Genomic DNA, 21008 nt, shown 5'->3' on the forward strand with positions numbered 1-21008 from the left:
GACACGACACCGACACGACACGGACACCGACACGACACGGACACGGACACGGACACGACACGGACACGACACCGACACGACACGACACGGACACGACACCGACACGACACGACACCGACACGACACCGACACCGACACGACACCGACACGACACGGACACGACACGGACACGGACACGACACGACACCGACACGGACACGACACGGACACGGACACGGACACCGACACGACACGGACACGGACACGACACCGACACGACACGGACACGACACGGACACGACACGGACACGGACACGACACGACACCGACACGACACGGACACGGACACCGACACGACACGGACACGGACACGGACACGACACCGACACGACACGGACACGACACGGACACGACACGGACACGGACACGACACGACACCGACACGACACGGACACGGACACGGACACGACACGGACACGACACGACACCGACACGGACACGACACGACACCGACACGACACGGACACGGACACCGACACGACACGGACACGGACACGACACGACACCGACACGGACACGGACACGACACCGACACGACACGGACACGACACCGACACGACACGACACCGACACGACACCGACACCGACACGACACCGACACGACACGGACACGACACGGACACGGACACGACACGACACCGACACGGACACGACACGGACACGGACACGGACACCGACACGACACGGACACGGACACGACACCGACACGACACGGACACGACACGGACACGACACGGACACGGACACGACACGACACGACACGGACACGGACACGGACACCGACACGACACGGACACGGACACGACACCGACACGACACCGACACGACACGGACACCGACACGACACGGACACGGACACGGACACGACACCGACACGACACGGACACGACACGGACACGACACGGACACGGACACGACACGACACCGACACGACACGGACACGGACACGGACACGACACGGACACGACACGACACCGACACGGACACGACACGACACCGACACGACACGGACACGGACACCGACACGACACGGACACGGACACGACACGACACCGACACGGACACGGACACGACACCGACACGACACGGACACGACACCGACACGACACGACACCGACACGACACCGACACCGACACGACACCGACACGACACGGACACGACACGGACACGGACACGACACGGACACGGACACGACACGACACCGACACGGACACGACACGGACACGGACACGGACACGACACGGACACGACACCGACACGACACGACACGGACACGACACCGACACGACACGACACCGACACGACACCGACACCGACACGACACCGACACGACACGGACACGACACGGACACGGACACGACACGACACCGACACGGACACGACACGGACACGGACACGGACACCGACACGACACGGACACGGACACGACACCGACACGACACGGACACGACACGGACACGACACGGACACGGACACGACACGACACCGACACGACACGGACACGGACACCGACACGACACGGACACGGACACGGACACGACACCGACACGACACGGACACGACACGGACACGACACGGACACGGACACGACACGACACCGACACGACACGGACACGGACACGGACACGACACGGACACGACACGACACCGACACGGACACGACACGACACCGACACGACACGGACACGGACACCGACACGACACGGACACGGACACGACACGACACCGACACGGACACGGACACGACACCGACACGACACGGACACGACACCGACACGACACGACACCGACACGACACCGACACCGACACGACACCGACACGACACGGACACGACACGGACACGGACACGACACGACACCGACACGGACACGACACGGACACGGACACGGACACCGACACGACACGGACACGGACACGACACCGACACGACACGGACACGACACGGACACGACACGGACACGGACACGACACGACACGACACGGACACGGACACGGACACCGACACGACACGGACACGGACACGACACCGACACGACACCGACACGACACGGACACCGACACGACACGGACACGGACACGGACACGACACCGACACGACACGGACACGACACGGACACGACACGGACACGGACACGACACGACACCGACACGACACGGACACGGACACGGACACGACACGGACACGACACGACACCGACACGGACACGACACGACACCGACACGACACGGACACGGACACCGACACGACACGGACACGGACACGACACGACACCGACACGGACACGGACACGACACCGACACGACACGGACACGACACCGACACGACACGACACCGACACGACACCGACACCGACACGACACCGACACGACACGGACACGACACGGACACGGACACGACACGACACCGACACGGACACGACACGGACACGGACACCGACACGACACGGACACGGACACGACACCGACACGACACGGACACGACACGGACACGACACGGACACGGACACGACACGACACGACACGGACACGGACACGGACACCGACACGGACACGGACACGACACCGACACGACACCGACACGACACGGACACGGACACGGACACGGACACGACACGACACCGACACGACACGGACACGGACACGACACCGACACGACACCGACACGACACCGACACGACACGGACACGACACGGACACGGACACGACATGACACCGACACGACACCGACACGGACACGGACACCGACACGACACCGACACGACACGACACGACACGGACACGACACGACACCGACACGACACCGACACCGACACGACACCGACACGACACCGACACGACACGACACGACACGACACGACACGGACACGGACACGACACGACACCGACACCGACACGACACGACACGGACACGGACACGACACGACACGACACGACACCGACACGGACACGACACGACACGACACGGACACGGACACGACACGGACACGGACACTAACTCCAACTCCAGTTGTCAGTTGTAGCGAACATGTCGTCAGTTGAACGCTGTGCTGTGAAACCAGGTTGTTTGTTTTTCGAGGGGAGCTCCTCTCTGACTCCTCTGACACTGTGATGGGCGGGTGGCGGTGGGAGCAGCTGACATGTTGGATTTTATTTTTGGTATTTATATTTTTTGTAGTTAAATCGGACTCCTAAACATGATGATTCAAACCATCTAATGAGGAAGTCCTGTCACGTAAACAGCATGTTGACAGTGAATCCCAGATGTTTCTTTCGCTGACTTGGACTAATATTACATTTATTTCCTGTTCCTGTGTTAAAATTCACGTCAAAAATACAACTGAAGTTTCTTATTTTCATGTCCAATCGGTATATAACTGTAAAAAAAAAATCTACAGAGGCCGACAGGGTGCCTGAGTTGACCTGTCACCACACATGCAGCCTGCTCCAGGGGAAAGTGTGGCTGCAGCATCCTTTTCATGAGCTTTAATGAGATCTGAGAGACAAACACTGTCCACAGAGCTGGAGGCTCTTCTTCTGGCGAACTAGTGAGCAGTTGACTTTCTGAACCTTTAATAGGCCTCTTTCACAGAAACCCACGTTGACACATAACCCTGTGAAAAGGCCCTGGTGTAGTTAATGAAATGAATGGTGGCTGAGCTCCTCTCTCAGGGTCCAGGTATCGATCCTGCCGCCTCTCCGCCGTGACTCGCTGAAATAGAGGAGAGCTGTCATTGATCCATTAGTAGAAAACTTTTTTTTTTTTTAAATGACATGTCTGGTATGAAAAGCTGCTCATTGTGAGGCGTGACAAACAGACTGAACAGTATGCGCCCCACATGGCCTCTCTGTAAACACAATGCGTCCTGTGGCACTAAGGTTTTGTCCTGTTTGACCTCCCTGTGCCGCCTGCTCTCTGTCTGGCTCTGTAAAGAGGACGGGTTCTGGTTGGATCTTGCTCTGCAGCCGGTGCCCCCCCCACCCTCTCCACTCTGTCTGCCTCTCGTCTCCTTTGTTTGGCCGAGCGCCGTCCCCTCTCTGCCAATGCAGACTGCTGACTCCAGAGTTCAGCGCTGTTTTGTGCCAGATGAAGCTGCTTATGTGGTCACAGCGAGCGGCTCTGGTGTCGGTGGATTTGACCTCCGTCTGCATTTCAATGCGGCTATTATCACCCTGACAACACACAAAATATCAGCAATGAAACTTCAAATACGACCAATATGAATGATTTTTCATGTGTTCACAGCCCTCCACATGGACGTGATGAAGACGATCTCTGTGCAGCACCTCAGCAACAATTAACCCTCCAAACAGAAGCTCCTATCCCAGAGTTCCCTGCTTCTCCTCGGGTCCCAGTGGGTGTCGGCGTGCCTCCTATCACACTGGCAGAGGAGGCGGGGCAGGAGGTGTCGCCAGGTGGAGGACCAAGGCTTCACCTGCGTGCCTTCTTCATCTTCCTCCGTCCGTGTCCGAACCACCAGCAGCTTCTGAGAAGGATACAGCCCGGAGCGACCGGCCCGCAGCAACCAGGACCAGAACCAGAGCTCGTGGGACGGTAGTGACCCGGCTCTGCTGAGCGGCGCTGGCTGGTTGGGGAGCGGAGCATGGTGAATGGTTGTGGTTGCCATGGAGCAGCAGGATAAGAAGCAGGTGAGTTGGGCTGCTGAGATCAGCATCTGCTTTTGCTGCTTAAATAAGGTGGAGGTTGTTTACTGAGCAGGTCGGCCTCCGGGACTCCCTCTGACCTCAGGGGGGTGCTGAGCAGGGCATTCGTTTATGGGCTTTTGTGAGACTCTTCAGGGAGAAATTTACCAACAGAAAATGTATTTTCTGAAATATTAGTGAAATCCCTAGTTGCCAGGATGGTGGCCGATGGAGAGCTTCAGGGACCAGAGGACATTCGTCTAAAAACTCTGACAGTGTCAGAAATTTAGGATCACTTTTCAAAATGTAACTGCGTCTGCAAACCAGCTCCTCAGGACACAGGATGAAATGACATGATAGGAATTATAAATACCGTCACTTTAGGGATTAAATCTTTCCTCGGAAACGCCAGTAAAACAGTCCAAAAAACTCTCTCACACACAAATTTTTCACTGAACCTTTTCACGCTGCATGTTAAGTGTTACCTTTTTGTACGTTCCCACACACTGGTGATTTATTAAGACATAATGTAAATGACTGACGTTTCAAACGGTGTTCTGCTTCGTCCTCCACAGCCAGTTAAAAAACTCTGAGACATCTTTACTGATTTACTAATTGCATTTGATTCGATTCGATTCAGTGTATTCATATATCCATCCATTATCTATACCCGCTTTACCCTGAACAGGGTCACGGGGATGTATTCATATATTTAGCTCCATTTTCTTTGCCAACCTACTACATTGTTTAAAGAAGACATTCATGTATATCAAGAACAACAGTGGACAAAGTGAGGAACGGGTCACTACCCTGAAACAGACGCTTCTTCTAGAGAGGGAAGTGGAAACAAAGCGGTACGCAGAGAAAGCTGCTGGATTTTAAACTCTGACAAAACTTCAAAAATAAGATAGAAGTTGTGATGAGCTGTAATTATCCAGTAAATGTGGACAATCAGCTGTGGCACGGGATCCTTTTTACAACTATTGTCTCCGTCCTTCATCGTCTCTGCTCCTTTCAGTTCACCCTTCTGAAGGGGTCAAACCAAAGGTCAAACCTCACCAGTTAAACTTCGACGTGCAGGAGAGACGTTTCTCAACACGATGTGTAGGAACAGAAACGAGGCTTTCACTGACCTGTTGCTCAACTGGCTCAGACAATAGTTTTTTTAATCTCGCTGTTCCCACCTATGTGCTGCGTTGTGTAATCATTAACTCACAGCAGTATAGTCAGCAGCATGGAGCTCCTCTGCAGGGAGACATGAATGTGCTGGAGGAAGAGGTAGAGTAGCTCTTTGATTTTCTACATTTCAACTGCAGCACGTGGTGAGTTTCTGTTCGTGTGGTTATTTAATACGTTGTGAATGCATTAGTGAAGAAAGGTCGTACGAACTCAGCAGCAATGAGCCTTCACATGTTCAGTGTGACAGAGACATTCAGCGCTTCTTAAAATCCTCAACCAAAACAGTCACAAGTTCTTCCTCACTAATGATTTAAAAGATGGAGCGAAGGACTCATGACGTGTACTAACGTTGTCAACGTGAATCCACAGAAGAGAGTTTACAGCAGTTAAGTTCTCTTCCTGCACATCACTCTATTTCCTGGTCGTAATATCAAAGCAGAATTTTACATTGTTTACGTTGTTTACATTGTTTACTAGCTTGCAGTCTTCCATGCTGTGTTTTGTGGTGCATTGCTGCACATGTCAGTGCACCTGTTTGGATGTGTGTGTGCACAACAGCACCAGAACAGGTCATAAACTGGGTGAACTGGGCCTGTGGTCGGCACGCTGAGTGTCAGTATATCAGTTTGAGCAGCATTTCTCCAACTGTGACACATTCTGGCTTTTGGTTGTCCAACTTGTCGTTTATCCTGCAAAACGAGTTGTTGTTGTTTTTCCACCTGTTGCTGCCTCCCCTCCGCACGTTAGCGCTGTCAGGTATCTCCAGCGCTGTTGTTCCAGAATAACGTTCTCTGAATGGTGGCATCGACTTTTCCTGATACATCCCTCTGACTTGTTCTGTCCTGCATCATAGTAAAATTAACTGTTTGAACAAACGGTGAATGGTTGAAGGTTGCTCCGATAGTGCAAAATAAACCTGAGGTTGTCACCAACTGTCAACCATCAGTGATGTCATCAACCATCAGTGATGTCATCGTTGGTTTGTGAACGTTATGAATCCTCCAGTTCAGATTCTGTCCGTCACCATCTTTGCTAGTTCGGAGCGGTTTGGAGCAGGAAGTGACCATATTTGGACGAGCTGGGGGAGGAGCCAGTGGTGGATCTGACCGATCTGATTGGAAACATGACGATACTACGTCCCGCCCACCGATAGCTGTAACCTGACTGCACCGCAGGTCTTCTTGAATCTTCTTTTCTAATGAATGAGGGATTATTTTCAGATGGACCTCCAGAAAACTAATAAGAAGGAGTGACTTTAGCTAACAACACCGAGATAACTGATGGACACATTTTATTCACTTTGGATTTGATGAGAGAAGTTGAATGGGAGTCTATGGAGCCGGAGGCTTTTTGGAGCCGACCTCTAGTGGCACTCGCTGGGATTGAAGCTGAAGACACTTCTGGATCGGAACCATTTTACAGACCTGAAGCTACGAACTCTTTTAGAAACAGTCTGTGGTCTTCGCCCAGTAAGACTGTAGACGCATCCCTATGCAGCATGGCCACACCCCTTATATCCATGCAGGGAATGTGGACGTGGTAACACCAGACTAGCAACAAAGAGCTCTTAGAAGAAATAAGTTCAGTTGGACTTCAATAAGGCTGGATGACACTTCAGTGTTATTGTTTCGATATGATTCTGTCATGGAGTTTATTGTTGATGATATTTGTATGTATTTTGCATACTTCTGAATTATCAGACTTACACCAGTTTAAACAAAAACTCTCGCTCTACCAGGAGAAGTGTCTTTGGTCTCACACACTGTAAAGACTGGTAAATGTTGGCTTCATGTTTATCTAATGTAGTTGTTATTAATGCAGCAGTGATGTGGTTGTGATTGAGATTACAACAGTAGAGAATCATATGGTCCATTTCTCCCTGTGACTCCTCTGTGTTCGTCTCTCCGCTGCTGTAAAAATGTGCTAAGCTGGCAGGAGCAGAGAAAAGAGATGGTCCAGGCAGGTTGGCATCGTTCCTCACATCCCGTGCCAGCTACTGAACTGAGATGAAGTGAATGAGGCTGAAAGTCCACCTGGCTCTGACGCTGGGCTTTGCTGTCTGCCGCTCTGTGACGAGGGAGATTTGGGTGAGGTTCTGCAGCATCTCCGGCTCCCTCCTAACTACAGCCACGCGCCGGCTGTCTCTCCAGCCCGGACTTTATTCCCACCTCGAGAACTCGGTGCTGAAATGTAATTATTGTCGTGGTGAGACGTCCTCGGCAGCCCAGCGGCAGCGTTAGAGATTTGAGAGGAGCGGAGCAGAGCTGGGCCGTCATGGTGCTGAAGATGAGAGAAGGGATCTGGCTGAGGAAGAGCAGCGCTGTAAGTTACCTCTCGCTCGTCTGTCGGTCTGTAGCTTCCTCGTGAGGCAGAACCACCGGGACTGTTGTCAGGCAGATATACTGCAGTCGGTAGTGGTGATAGGAGTGGTGTCAGTAGTGGCGTCAGTAGTAGTGTCAGTAGTGGTGATAGGAGTGGTGTCAGTAGTGGCGTCAGTAGTAGTGTCAGTAGTGGTGATAGGAGTGGTGTCAGTAGTGGTGTCAGCAGTAGTGTCAGTAGTGGTGATAGGAGTGGTGTCAGTAGTAGTGTCAGCAGTAGTGTCAGTAGTGGTGATAGGAGTGGCGTCAGTAGTGGCGTCAGTAGTAGTGTCAGCAGTAGTGTCAGTAGTAGTGTCAGTAGTGGCGTCAGTAGTAGTGTCAGCAGTAGTAGTGTCAGTAGTGGCGTCAGTAGTAGTGTCAGTAGTGGTGATAGGAGTGGTGTCAGTAGTGGTGTCAGCAGTAGTGTCAGTAGTGGTGATAGGAGTGGTGTCAGTAGTAGTGTCAGCAGTAGTGTCAGTAGTGGTGATAGGAGTGGTGATAGGAGTGGCGTCAGTAGTGGCGTCAGTAGTAGTGTCAGCAGTAGTGTCAGTAGTAGTGTCAGTAGTGGCGTCAGTAGTAGTGTCAGCAGTAGTGTCAGTAGTAGTGTCAGTAGTGGCGTCAGTAGTAGTGTCAGCAGTAGTGTCAGTAGTAGTGTCAGTAGTGGCGTCACTAGTAGTGTCAGCAGTAGTGTCAGTAGTAGTGTCAGTAGTAGTGTCAGTAGTGGTGATAGGAGTGGTGTCAGTAGTGGCGTCAGTAGTGGCGTCAGTAGTAGTGTCAGCAGTAGTGTCAGTAGTAGTGTCAGTAGTAGTGTCAGTAGTGGCGTCAGTAGTAGTGTCAGTAGTGGTGATAGGAGTGGAGTCAGTAATGGTGTGTGTGTGTGTGTGTGTGTGTGTGTGTGTGTGTGTGTGTGTGTGTGTGTGTGTGTGTGTGTGTGTGTGTGTGTGTGTGTGTCTGCATGTTTACGTCTGTCTGGAGGATTTTGTTGAGGCTTTGTTACTCTGGGAAATAGGAAGTTATTTATAGCTGGTCTGCGTGGGACGTGGAGCCTGAAAGCTGAACCCTGTGTGTACATGTGTGTGGCAGTTCTTTATGTTTGTGTATTTGTTTGTGTTGGTGTGTGTGTGCAGGCCTCTGCAGACACACACATCCTCACAGTGACATGGAGTATGGGAAAAGGTTGCTTTCCCATTAACAGCACATGCAGCTCTGTTTCCCCTCTCTGATAAAACACACCCACTTCCTCTCCATGCAGCAGGGTTGTTCAAACACGTGACATGGAGAGATGTCATGTATGATGACGCACCATGCCGTGACGTTCATGTTAAAACCGTCAATTCACTAGAAATGAAAAGATAACAATTTTAAGAATTGATTTCACATTTAAGTCTTTAATGAAGGAAAAATGGCAAAACTTTTCTGGTTCTCGCTGCGACTGGTGATTTTTCATGATGTCATTTTGTACAGTTTATATAAACTTTAAAGTATTTCACCCTATTTCATGATATATTTGCATTAACCGTGTGAAGTCTTTGGAGTCGTGCAAACATAGCGTCAAACCTGACATTTTTTTTAAATTTATAAGGATGAGAAAATCTTTTTTTTTTTCACAACACATGCTGTGCAGATGTTTACTGTCATCATATCTACAGCCGAGGCATCAATGAGCTCAGCAAACTAAAAAAACCCACTATTTTAACACAAATTCCTCTTTAACTGTTGCATCGTAGGGCCACAATCAAATGGAACCATATTTAACACCAAATATTGATGTTGTACTGGTATTTTAGAAGTGACTATCGGTGCTTTCACAAAATATTTTGCAATGACATTTTTGACAAATATTCATTAGTCATGTGGAAAGAATGATAAAATGGATAAAAGGCAGATAGTAGAACTGTCTGCTAAGTTTAGAAAATAAAACAATTTACTGTAAAAGCAGGAAAAATCTACACTTGTGCATGACTACGATATTACAATATACAATATCTACTCTCGTATCCCGAAAGGATAAATTCTGGACATATCGCCCGGCACTGCTGCGGCAGGTTTCTACATGCTGAGGACACAGTATGTGTGTGTCAGACGGATCGTTTCACTTGCTAATAACAGCTGTTGGTTGGAAGAGAGTCAACATGGCTGCCAGCGAATAAAGTGTACAACAACAACAACAACAACAACGCAGTGGTTAGTGGATGGATCATCAAACCCCTCGGTGGGTGATAAGAACAACTTAGGCCCGGTTGTAACAGCTGAACGCAGTTTTCAAAGTCGGTCTCTATCTGCATCAGTTCCAGAGATATCAGTGAATATGAGTGTGTGCTGCTGTGATCAGAGACAACGGGTGAGATGTGAGAGGCAGTTTACCAACCGCAGCGTGGGCAGTCCTGTCCACCGGGTTGGGAGGGTCCACCATGTGAGCTCCACTGGCTGCTCTCATTCACTAATTATTGTTATGGTCGAGCCTGAAAGAGCATTATTAGTAGGAGAGCATTATTAGTAGGAGAGCATTATTAGTAGAAGAGCATTATTAATAGAAGAGCATTATTAGTAGGAGAGCATTATTAGTAGGAGAGCATTATTAGTAGGAGAGCATTATCAGTAGAAGAGCATTATCAGTAGGAGAGCATTATCAGTAGGAGAGCATTATTAGTAGGAGAGCATTATTAGTAGGAGAGCATTATTAGTAGGAGAGCATTATTAATAGGAGAGCATTATTAGTAGAAGAGCATTATCAGTAGGAGAGCATTATTAATAGGAGAGCATTATTAGTAGGAGAGCATTATTAGTAGAAGAGCATTATTAGTAGAAGAGCATTATTAATAGAAGAGCATTATTAGTAGGAGAGCATTATTAGTAGAAGAGCATTATTAGTAGAAGAGCATTATTAATAGAAGAGCATTATTAGTAGGAGAGCATTATTAGTAGGAGAGCATTATTAGTAGGAGAGCATTATCAGTAGAAGAGCATTATCAGTAGGAGAGCATTATCAGTAGGAGAGCATTATTAGTAGGAGAGCATTATTAGTAGGAGAGCATTATTAGTAGGAGAGCATTATTAATAGGAGAGCATTATTAGTAGAAGAGCATTATCAGTAGGAGAGCATTATTAATAGGAGAGCATTATTAGTAGGAGAGCATTATTAGTAGAAGAGCATTATTAGTAGAAGAGCATTATTAATAGAAGAGCATTATTAGTAGGAGAGCATTATTAGTAGAAGAGCATTATTAGTAGAAGAGCATTATTAATAGAAGAGCATTATTAGTAGGAGAGCATTATCAGTAGGAGAGCATTATCAATAGGAGAGCATTATTAGTAGGAGAGCATTATTAGTAGGAGAGCATTATTAATAGGAGAGCATTATTAATAGAAGAGCATTATTAGTAGGAGAGCATTATTAATAGAAGAGCATTATTAGTAGGAGAGCATTATTAATAGAAGAGCATTATTAATAGAAGAGCATTATTAATAGGAGAGCATTATTAATAGGAGAGCATTATTAATAGGAGAGCATTATTAGTAGGAGAGCATTATTAGTAGGAGAGCATTATCAGTAGGAGAGCATTATTAATAGGAGAGCATTATTAATAGAAGAGCATTATTAGTAGAAGAGCATTATTAATAGAAGAGCATTATTAGTAGAAGAGCATTATTAGTAGGAGAGCATTATCAGTAGAAGAGCATTATTAGTAGGAGAGCATTATTAATAGAAGAGCATTATTAGTAGAAGAGCATTATTAGTAGAAGAGCATTATTAGTAGAAGAGCATTATCAGTAGAAGAGCATTATTAGTAGGAGAGCATTATCAGTAGGAGAGCATTATTAATAGAAGAGCATTATTAGTAGAAGAGCATTATCAGTAGGAGAGCATTATTAATAGGAGAGCATTATTAATAGGAGAGCATTATTAGTAGGAGAGCATTATTAATAGAAGAGCATTATTAGTAGGAGAGCATTATCAGTAGGAGAGCATTATTAATAGAAGAGCATTATTAGTAGAAGAGCATTATCAGTAGGAGAGCATTATCAGTAGAAGAGCATTATTAATAGGAGAGCATTATTAGTAGGAGAGCATTATCAGTAGGAGAGCATTATTAATAGGAGAGCATTATTAATAGGAGAGCATTATTAGTAGGAGAGCATTATTAGTAGGAGAGCATTATTAGTAGAAGAGCATTATTAATAGGAGAGCATTATCAGTAGGAGAGCATTATTAATAGGAGAGCATTATTAGTAGAAGAGCATTATTAATAGGAGAGCATTATCAGTAGGAGAGCATTATTAATAGGAGAGCATTATCAGTAGGAGAGCATTATTAATAGGAGAGCATTATTAATAGGAGAGCATTATTAATAGGAGAGCATTATTAGTAGGAGAGCATTATTAGTAGGAGAGCATTATTAGTAGAAGAGCATTATTAATAGAAGAGCATTATTAGTAGGAGAGCATTATTAGTAGGAGAGCATTATTAGTAGGAGAGCATTATCAGTAGAAGAGCATTATCAGTAGGAGAGCATTATCAGTAGGAGAGCATTATTAGTAGGAGAGCATTATTAGTAGGAGAGCATTATTAGTAGAAGAGCATTATTAGTAGAAGAGCATTATTAATAGAAGAGCATTATTAGTAGGAGAGCATTATTAGTAGAAGAGCATTATTAGTAGAAGAGCATTATTAATAGAAGAGCATTATTAGTAGGAGAGCATTATCAGTAGGAGAGCATTATTAATAGGAGAGCATTATTAGTAGAAGAGCATTATCAGTAGGAGAGCATTATTAATAGGAGAGCATTATTAGTAGGAGAGCATTATTAGTAGAAGAGCATTATTAGTAGAAGAGCATTATTAATAGAAGAGCATTATTAGTAGGAGAGCATTATTAGTAGAAGAGCATTATTAGTAGAAGAGCATTATTAATAGAAGAGCATTATTAGTAGGAGAGCATTATCAGTAGGAGAGCATTATTAATAGGAGAGCATTATTAGTAGGAGAGCATTATTAGTAGGAGAGCATTATTAATAGGAGAGCATTATTAATAGAAGAGCATTATTAGTAGGAGAGCATTATTAATAGAAGAGCATTATTAGTAGGAGAGCATTATTAATAGAAGAGCATTATTAGTAGGAGAGCATTATCAGTAGAAGAGCATTATTAGTAGGAGAGCATTATTAGTAGGAGAGCATTATTAGTAGAAGAGCATTATTAATAGAAGAGCATTATCAGTAGAAGAGCATTATTAGTAGGAGAGCATTATTAGTAGGAGAGCATTATCAGTAGAAGAGCATTATTAGTAGAAGAGCATTATTAATAGAAGAGCATTATTAATAGGAGAGCATTATTAATAGGAGAGCATTATTAGTAGGAGAGCATTATTAGTAGGAGAGCATTATCAGTAGGAGAGCATTATTAATAGGAGAGCATTATTAATAGAAGAGCATTATTAGTAGAAGAGCATTATTAATAGAAGAGCATTATTAGTAGAAGAGCATTATTAGTAGGAGAGCATTATCAGTAGAAGAGCATTATTAGTAGGAGAGCATTATTAATAGAAGAGCATTATTAGTAGAAGAGCATTATTAGTAGAAGAGCATTATTAGTAGAAGAGCATTATCAGTAGAAGAGCATTATTAGTAGGAGAGCATTATCAGTAGGAGAGCATTATTAATAGAAGAGCATTATTAGTAGAAGAGCATTATCAGTAGGAGAGCATTATTAATAGGAGAGCATTATTAATAGGAGAGCATTATTAGTAGGAGAGCATTATTAATAGAAGAGCATTATTAGTAGGAGAGCATTATCAGTAGGAGAGCATTATTAATAGAAGAGCATTATTAGTAGAAGAGCATTATCAGTAGGAGAGCATTATCAGTAGAAGAGCATTATTAATAGGAGAGCATTATTAATAGGAGAGCATTATTAGTAGGAGAGCATTATTAGTAGGAGAGCATTATTAGTAGAAGAGCATTATTAATAGGAGAGCATTATCAGTAGGAGAGCATTATTAATAGGAGAGCATTATTAGTAGAAGAGCATTATTAATAGGAGAGCATTATCAGTAGGAGAGCATTATTAATAGGAGAGCATTATCAGTAGGAGAGCATTATTAATAGGAGAGCATTATTAATAGGAGAGCATTATTAATAGGAGAGCATTATTAGTAGGAGAGCATTATTAGTAGGAGAGCATTATTAGTAGGAGAGCATTATTATTGGTCTTCTGCTGCAGTTCATACTGCAGTGAGCTGGCATCGGCTAGAAACAGAAAAACTTGGCACAATGACTGGAAGCGACTTGCAAGTGTTTCCCACAAAAAGTCCTTAAGTCCCGTTGACTTTACATTTTCCTGTGTGCTCTACAAAAGAGCCTCTTGGACCGGAGACGTCCCCCCTGTTGGATTTTACTGCCTGATAGTCTTTTCTGGAAAAGTCCACTTTTGACATCTCCTAAACCGTACGGTCAGATTGGCACCAAATATTTCTGCTCATCATCACTGAACGGAGCTCGAGTAAAGCTTTGCTGGTATTTTATTTAGTTTTCAAGATATTGACAAATAAACTTTACAAGTAGGAAAATAGCCATAATTAATGATTTGTCCAATCCTCATAGGTCTCGGTAGATATCCTCAGGTGTTTAGGAAAAGGCCTATCTCAGCATTTTAAGCCCGGTCTACAGGGGGCGCTGCAAATACCAAAGAAGTGTAACACTTGTCCAGACGCTTGAAGAAATGGATGTGTAGTTCACGTCTGATCGGTTTTAGCCGAACGACAGAGGAAGCTCTTTTAAAAGCCTCCCAATGTGCACCTTCTGTTCATGTCATCACTAAAACATGTACTGCAAGATGACAAATTCTTATCATGGATTTATACTAGTATAATATGGAAGATATGATATGGAATGCATTAGTTGTCCCTTTTAATTGAATACTTTTGGATTTGTATCATCAAAGTGTTTACAGAGTTATATCCTCATCTATCAGATTCTTCATCCTCCTGTTTCTGACTGAAGAGTAGTCCAGAGTTTGACAGGCTTCTTGTACGTGTTTTCACAGGAGGAGGAAGCTGTGGCTCTGGGCCTTTCAACAGGTCAGGCTCTGGTGAAGCTGCGGGACCAGCTGAGCAGCCTGCTGGAGCAGCACCAGAGAGCCGCGCGCAGACGGACCTCTGTGCTGGTACTCACATTTATACACTCGCTTTCATATTCACTGTAGTACCTTCATTCCCCTCGATGCGTAACAGAAGTTTCCTATTTCCAACGCTTTACCTGCCTTCTCCTCCGGTACAGAGATCTGTCGTGAACTGTCTGTCAGTCTGGCAGGAGATCCTTTAGTGAGCAAAACGCCTGTTCCAGATAGATAATATCTGCCTTTACTTTCAGTCACACTAAAAAAAACATTTGAAACTATTCACGTGAAAATATTTTTTTTAGAAAGCTGTGAGAATTTTGCTTTTCATTCCTGATCTATGATGTTCACACGCTTTAAATCAAAGGTGAGATGACCCGCAGAGGCAGAACAGCCTCAAACAATGCAGGATTGATTTACCAGATTTATCCTCTAATCCTTCCTCTGACCAAAACAAACCGATATTTATTTTTGACCTAATCCTGAACTGTAATCAGCAGTGAGCACTGGCAGAATATATTTAGTTATCATTACATCCTCGTGAAGTTGTGTGGTCCTCGTGAGGATAAGAATACAAGATACACACAAAGACACACAAAACTATTGTCTGAGAAGGAATCCCAACGTTCAGAGGCGGTTCCTGTTGAACAGTGATGAGCATGAAGCAGAACTAACGATCATCCAGTAACATCATTCTATTATTCTTTAGATTAATCTGTCACATGTTTCATTTCTTACATAACATGTATATACTTGTGCCTCTTGTTGGTTTGGTATGTTTCCATAGGAACAGTGGGTGAATAGCTTCCTCTACCATGGCAACCGTCACTCCTGTCTCCATTGGCCGGGAGCTGCCCTCACTTTACTGGTGGTGCTGGGACTTTTATGTTGCTATGGCAGCCAGCCAAAGGGCAGGTAGGTGACCTGCTTTCAGCTGAACCGTCCTGTCAGTGATCACGTTGCTGTACATCTCACTGCTGCGTCATGTGGAGCCATAATGTAAAAAATACATCAGATTCTAATGTCGGATGAGGATAGAAGAAGCTGATATTCCCGTGAAAAACAATCATCACCATGTAGATGATGAACAGAAGTGAGACATTTTAATTAATTAGCAGCTAAACAAACACCAGCTGACAGTGGTCTCACTGTGTGCCAAGACAATCTTACACTTCTGTGTGCCGTCCTCCTCCACAGTACAGGCATTAAATATGTACGCTGTAATAACGGACTGAAACTGAATAAAGGATCCTTCTGAATAACGGCTAGGACACCAGCTCATATCCCTGTTAGTCAGGACAGATAATAGAGAAATATTCTCCCCCCATGCTGATGGGGAAGTCCTGTTTTTCCGTTCATCTGTCACAGATCTCTCTTCTCTCCTCCTCCTCCACAGCTCCGGTATCGAGCTGATGAACGCTGCCGCTCTCCTCCTCCTCCTCCTGCTCAACCTGCTGCTGGTCGGCCGGCAGGAGAGGCTGAAGAGGAGTGAGATGGTCCGGCGCCTCAACGGCATCATCACGCAGCTCAACGGTGAGTCAGGCTCGGCTCGCCGCTGGAAGTACAGGAGTTAACAATTATGGAGTTTGTACTTCCTGCAGCAGCTGGTACCTGTTGATGATGATGATGATGATGATGATGTAATGCTTCTCTTCAATGTTGGCAACATCCACAATGACGTCTGTGGGAACACGGATCACTCTGTTTATTTTCATTCCACATGTGAAACTCAGCATCAGGGGTAGGCTATTGTCTCAAATATATAACACGATATCTCAGGAGCCTTTTGAAGAAATGTCTTCAAATTTGGCACAAATGTTCATTTGGTCCCAAAGATGGCGGTCAAAGGTCAAGTGGTGCGTGAAAGTTATTAAACAATTCAGAATTTTCTGTATTTTTGCATAAATATGTCAAAAACACCATCTGATTTGTCCTAAAAGTAGATGAAGAGAACCCAGTTAAACTAATGAGATGAAAATGTTTTACTTGGTCATTCATTTATTGAGGAAAATGATCCAATATTACACATCTGTGAGTGGCATGTGAACCTTTACTTTCTGTGTTTGGTGTGACTTATTTGTGCTGCTGCAACTACAACTAAATGTTCCCGGTACCCGTTGATCCGTCCAGAACATCGGCTCGGTTTGTGAGTTCCTCACATGAACTGCTCGCTTCAACTTTGGCTTTATTCTTCTTTAACTGTTCTTTTGTAGAACAACTTGTGTGTTTAAGGTGTGGTCTGGCTGCACGCCCACTTTCTCTCTAGATTCAGGTCATGGACAGAAGTCTTGACGGTTTCCCAGAATGCATTTTTAAAAAGGCCACGCCCCTCACATTGTCAGTTGGATTGACTTGAGATTTGACACACAAGTCCAGCTCAATGTGCTTTAATTCATGAATGATTTATCCAATAATTGTAGGTCTTGGTCGATGTTTTCAATTCCTGTTTGAGAATAGATCTACCCATAGGGGGCACTACTAGTTCCAAACATTTGCATGAGCTCAGTGACAACTATGCAAAGAATCATTGAATTTATCCAAAACTGCGCAGATGTTTGTATTGAACCTTCACATTGCTTCTCTGTGTGCTGCAGAAAGGCCTGAATCAACAAATGGCCCCCTGCAAAGTATATTTTGATGTTGTTGTTAAAAAATATTAATTATGGTTGTGAAATTTTAACAAACGCGGCTAAACTGCTCCCTTTTTAATTTGGTCATAACAGTTTAGTCTGAGCTGGTGAAGCCCGGCTGTCTGTAAAGCTGCTGACTGACACTGAAGTGAGACCAAGATGTTGCTGCCATGAAAACTAAAGCTCCGGTTCTTCAGCAGGCGGTTCATAAAGTGCTCATATTAATTTTCCAGGGGCATCACTGTCAGTTTGACCGTTTTTAGGGCGTTTTGTTCACTCCCCTTGTTTCCCCGCCTCCAATTAAGGAACCCTAAAATCCAACTTTATACTGATTTAGATGGGATCCTCATTCAGAACCAGGTGTCGGAGTGTCCTTAGCATTATGTGGTTCCGGACCACGGCCCATTTTTAAAACTCCATAGAACATTTTTGGTGGTGAATTTTAAAATCCAGCCCTCGTCCTCAGCTGTATGTGTTCTGCAGGGAACAATGAAATACAGTGGGTACGGAAAGTATTCAGACCCCTTTAAATTTTTCACTCTTTGTTTCATTGCAGCCATTTACTAAAATCAAAAAAGTTCATTTTATTTCTCATTAATGTACACTCAGCACCCCATCTTGACAGAAAAAAACAGAAATGTAGAAATTTGTGCAAATTTATGAAAAAAGAAAAACTGACAGCCATTTTCAGGTCTCTCCAGAGATGCTCAATTGGGTTTAGGTCAGGGCTCTGGCTGGGCCAGTCAAGAATGGTCACAGAGTTGTTCCGAAGCCACTCCTTTGTTATTTTAGCTGTGTGCTTCGGGTCATTGTCTTGTTGGAAGGTGAACCTTCGGCCCAGTCTGAGGTCCAGAGCACTCTGGAAGAGGTTTTCTTCCAGGATATCTCTGTACTTGGCCGCATTCATCTTTCCTTCAATTGCAACCGGTCGTCCTGTCCCTGCAGCTGAAAAACACCCCCATAGCATGATGCTGCCACCACCATGTTTCACTGTTGGGATTGTATTGGGCAGGTGATGAGCAGTGCCTGGTTTTCTCCACACATACCGCTTAGAATGAACGCCAAAAAGTTCAGTCTTGGTCTCATCAGACCAGAGAATCTTATTTCTCATAGTCTGAGAGTCCTTCATGTGTTTTTTGGCCAACTCTATGCGGGCTTTCATATGTCTTGCACTGAGGAGAGGCTTCCGTCGGGCCACTCTGCCATAAAGCCCCGACTGGTGGAGGGCTGCAGTGATAGTTGACTTTGTGGAACTTTCTCCCATCTCCCTACTGCATCTCTGGAGCTCAGCCACAGTGATCTTTGGGTTCTTCTTTACCTCTCTCACCAAGGCTCTTCTCCCACGATTGCTCAGTTTGGCTGGACGGCCAGGTCTAGGAAGAGTTCTGGTCGTCCCAAACTTCTTCCATTTAAGGATTATGGAGGCCACTGTGCTCTTAGGAACCTTGAGTGCTGCAGAAATTATTTTGTAACCTTGGCCAGATCTGTGCCTTGCCACAATTCTGTCTCTGAGCTCCTTGGACAGTTCCTTCGACCTCATGATTCTCATTTGCTCTGACATGCACTGTGAGCTGTAAGGTCTTATATAGACAGGTGTGTGCCTTTCCTAATCAAGTCCAATCAGTTTAATTAAACACAGCTGGACTCCAATGAAGGAGTAGAACCATCTCAAGGAGGATCAGAAGAAATGGACAGCATGTGAGTTAAATATGAGTGTCACAGCAAAGGGTCTGAATACTTATGACCATGTGATATTTCAGTTTTTCTTTTTTCATAAATTTGCACAAATTTCTACATTTCTGTTTTTTTCTGTCAAGATGGGGTGCTGAGTGTACATTAATGAGAAATAAAATGAACTTTTTTGATTTTAGCAAATGGCTGCAATGAAACAAAGAGTGAAAAATGTAAAGGGGTCTGAATACTTTCCGTACCCACTGTACATTAGAGCTTCACCCATCTGGGGAAACGGCTGATTATAAACTTCATTCTCGGCTCGAGGAGTGTCCCATGTGGTGATATGACTGATCAATCACTGTGTTGAAATGCTTCATGCTCATTGTTCATACACCAAGATAACACTGATGAACACGCACTGATCAGGTCAACAGAGAGTCACAATTTCCCCTAAAAGTGTAAAATATGTTTCTGTCTGACAAGTTTTAAAAGAATAGATGATTTCTATGTTTACTGTCCCCACGTTCGTGTCCGTCCTCGTCCTCTGTGCCGTTCACTCACGGGCTGTCTTCGTCATCCCAGACTACCTGTCCGGGTGTGTGGGTGAAGTTCGCTGGCCTCCATCTCTTTACCCCGACCTGTACACGCCATCGTCTCCGTCGTGGTCCCTCCACTGGACCTACCGGGACTCCCAGCTGGTCAACCTGCCCGTCAGTCTGCTGGTGGAGGGAGACGTCATCGGTCTGAGACCTGGCCAGGAGGCGTTCGCATCCCTCAGAGGCATTAAGGTGAGATACTGTACGCTCTAATGTAAATAGAGCTTTTAGGAAATGTTTATTTTATAAGAAATCCTCAATTATTTACTCAAGATATTCATTTGTAATAAATAACAAGGCACCACATACCAGAACTGGTATTGGTACGGAAAACCAATATTTAGTTATTGATCCAACACTAACACACACATTTATACAATCACAGCTGACGTCACGGCTGACCTACTGCTGGGCAGAAAAACTCAACGAGCAGTGTATCAGGCAGCCAAAGCCAACATCCTCCAATAAACACAGTCCAGCAATAATCCCTTCCCTTAATGAACGCATGATGGTCAGTCTGTTGTATTTTCTTAGAGAAGTGTTGATCCAACTGTGTGGAATTGTACTGCATCATACTGACCACCGCTTCGTTTGTTTTATCAATGAGGAAAGCCTCAGAATCAGAAACGCATATCTGTGTAATGCATGCTTGATTTATATATGCTCCTAATTTTCTTTGTGTCCTCCTAAACTTGTTTTATTTAAGAGCACATGTAGAGCCCTGCAGTAGGCAGGTGCACAGTGAAGTAGGTTCCTTCCAGCACATACTTGTTTCTA

The 21008-nt window shown here is 45.3% G+C and overlaps 1 protein-coding gene across 1 annotated transcript in view; it reads left to right on the plus strand.

The window, feature by feature from the left end:
• Positions 1–7791: 7791 nt before the first annotated feature.
• Positions 7792–21008, plus strand: part of tmem94 (transmembrane protein 94) — a 41992-nt gene continuing 28775 nt past the window's right edge. The window contains 5 exon segments of the mRNA XM_069168520.1: positions 7792–8183; positions 15260–15379; positions 16119–16246; positions 16728–16864; positions 20218–20423. Coding sequence (XP_069024621.1) covers positions 8136–8183; positions 15260–15379; positions 16119–16246; positions 16728–16864; positions 20218–20423 — 639 coding nt within the window. The 5' untranslated portion in view covers positions 7792–8135.

This window comes from Embiotoca jacksoni, unplaced genomic scaffold (assembly GCF_022577435.1).
Source record: "Embiotoca jacksoni isolate LCO1_2020_lvr unplaced genomic scaffold, fEmbJac1.0.p SCAF_40, whole genome shotgun sequence".
NCBI classification, from domain to species: Eukaryota; Metazoa; Chordata; class Actinopteri; family Embiotocidae; genus Embiotoca; species Embiotoca jacksoni.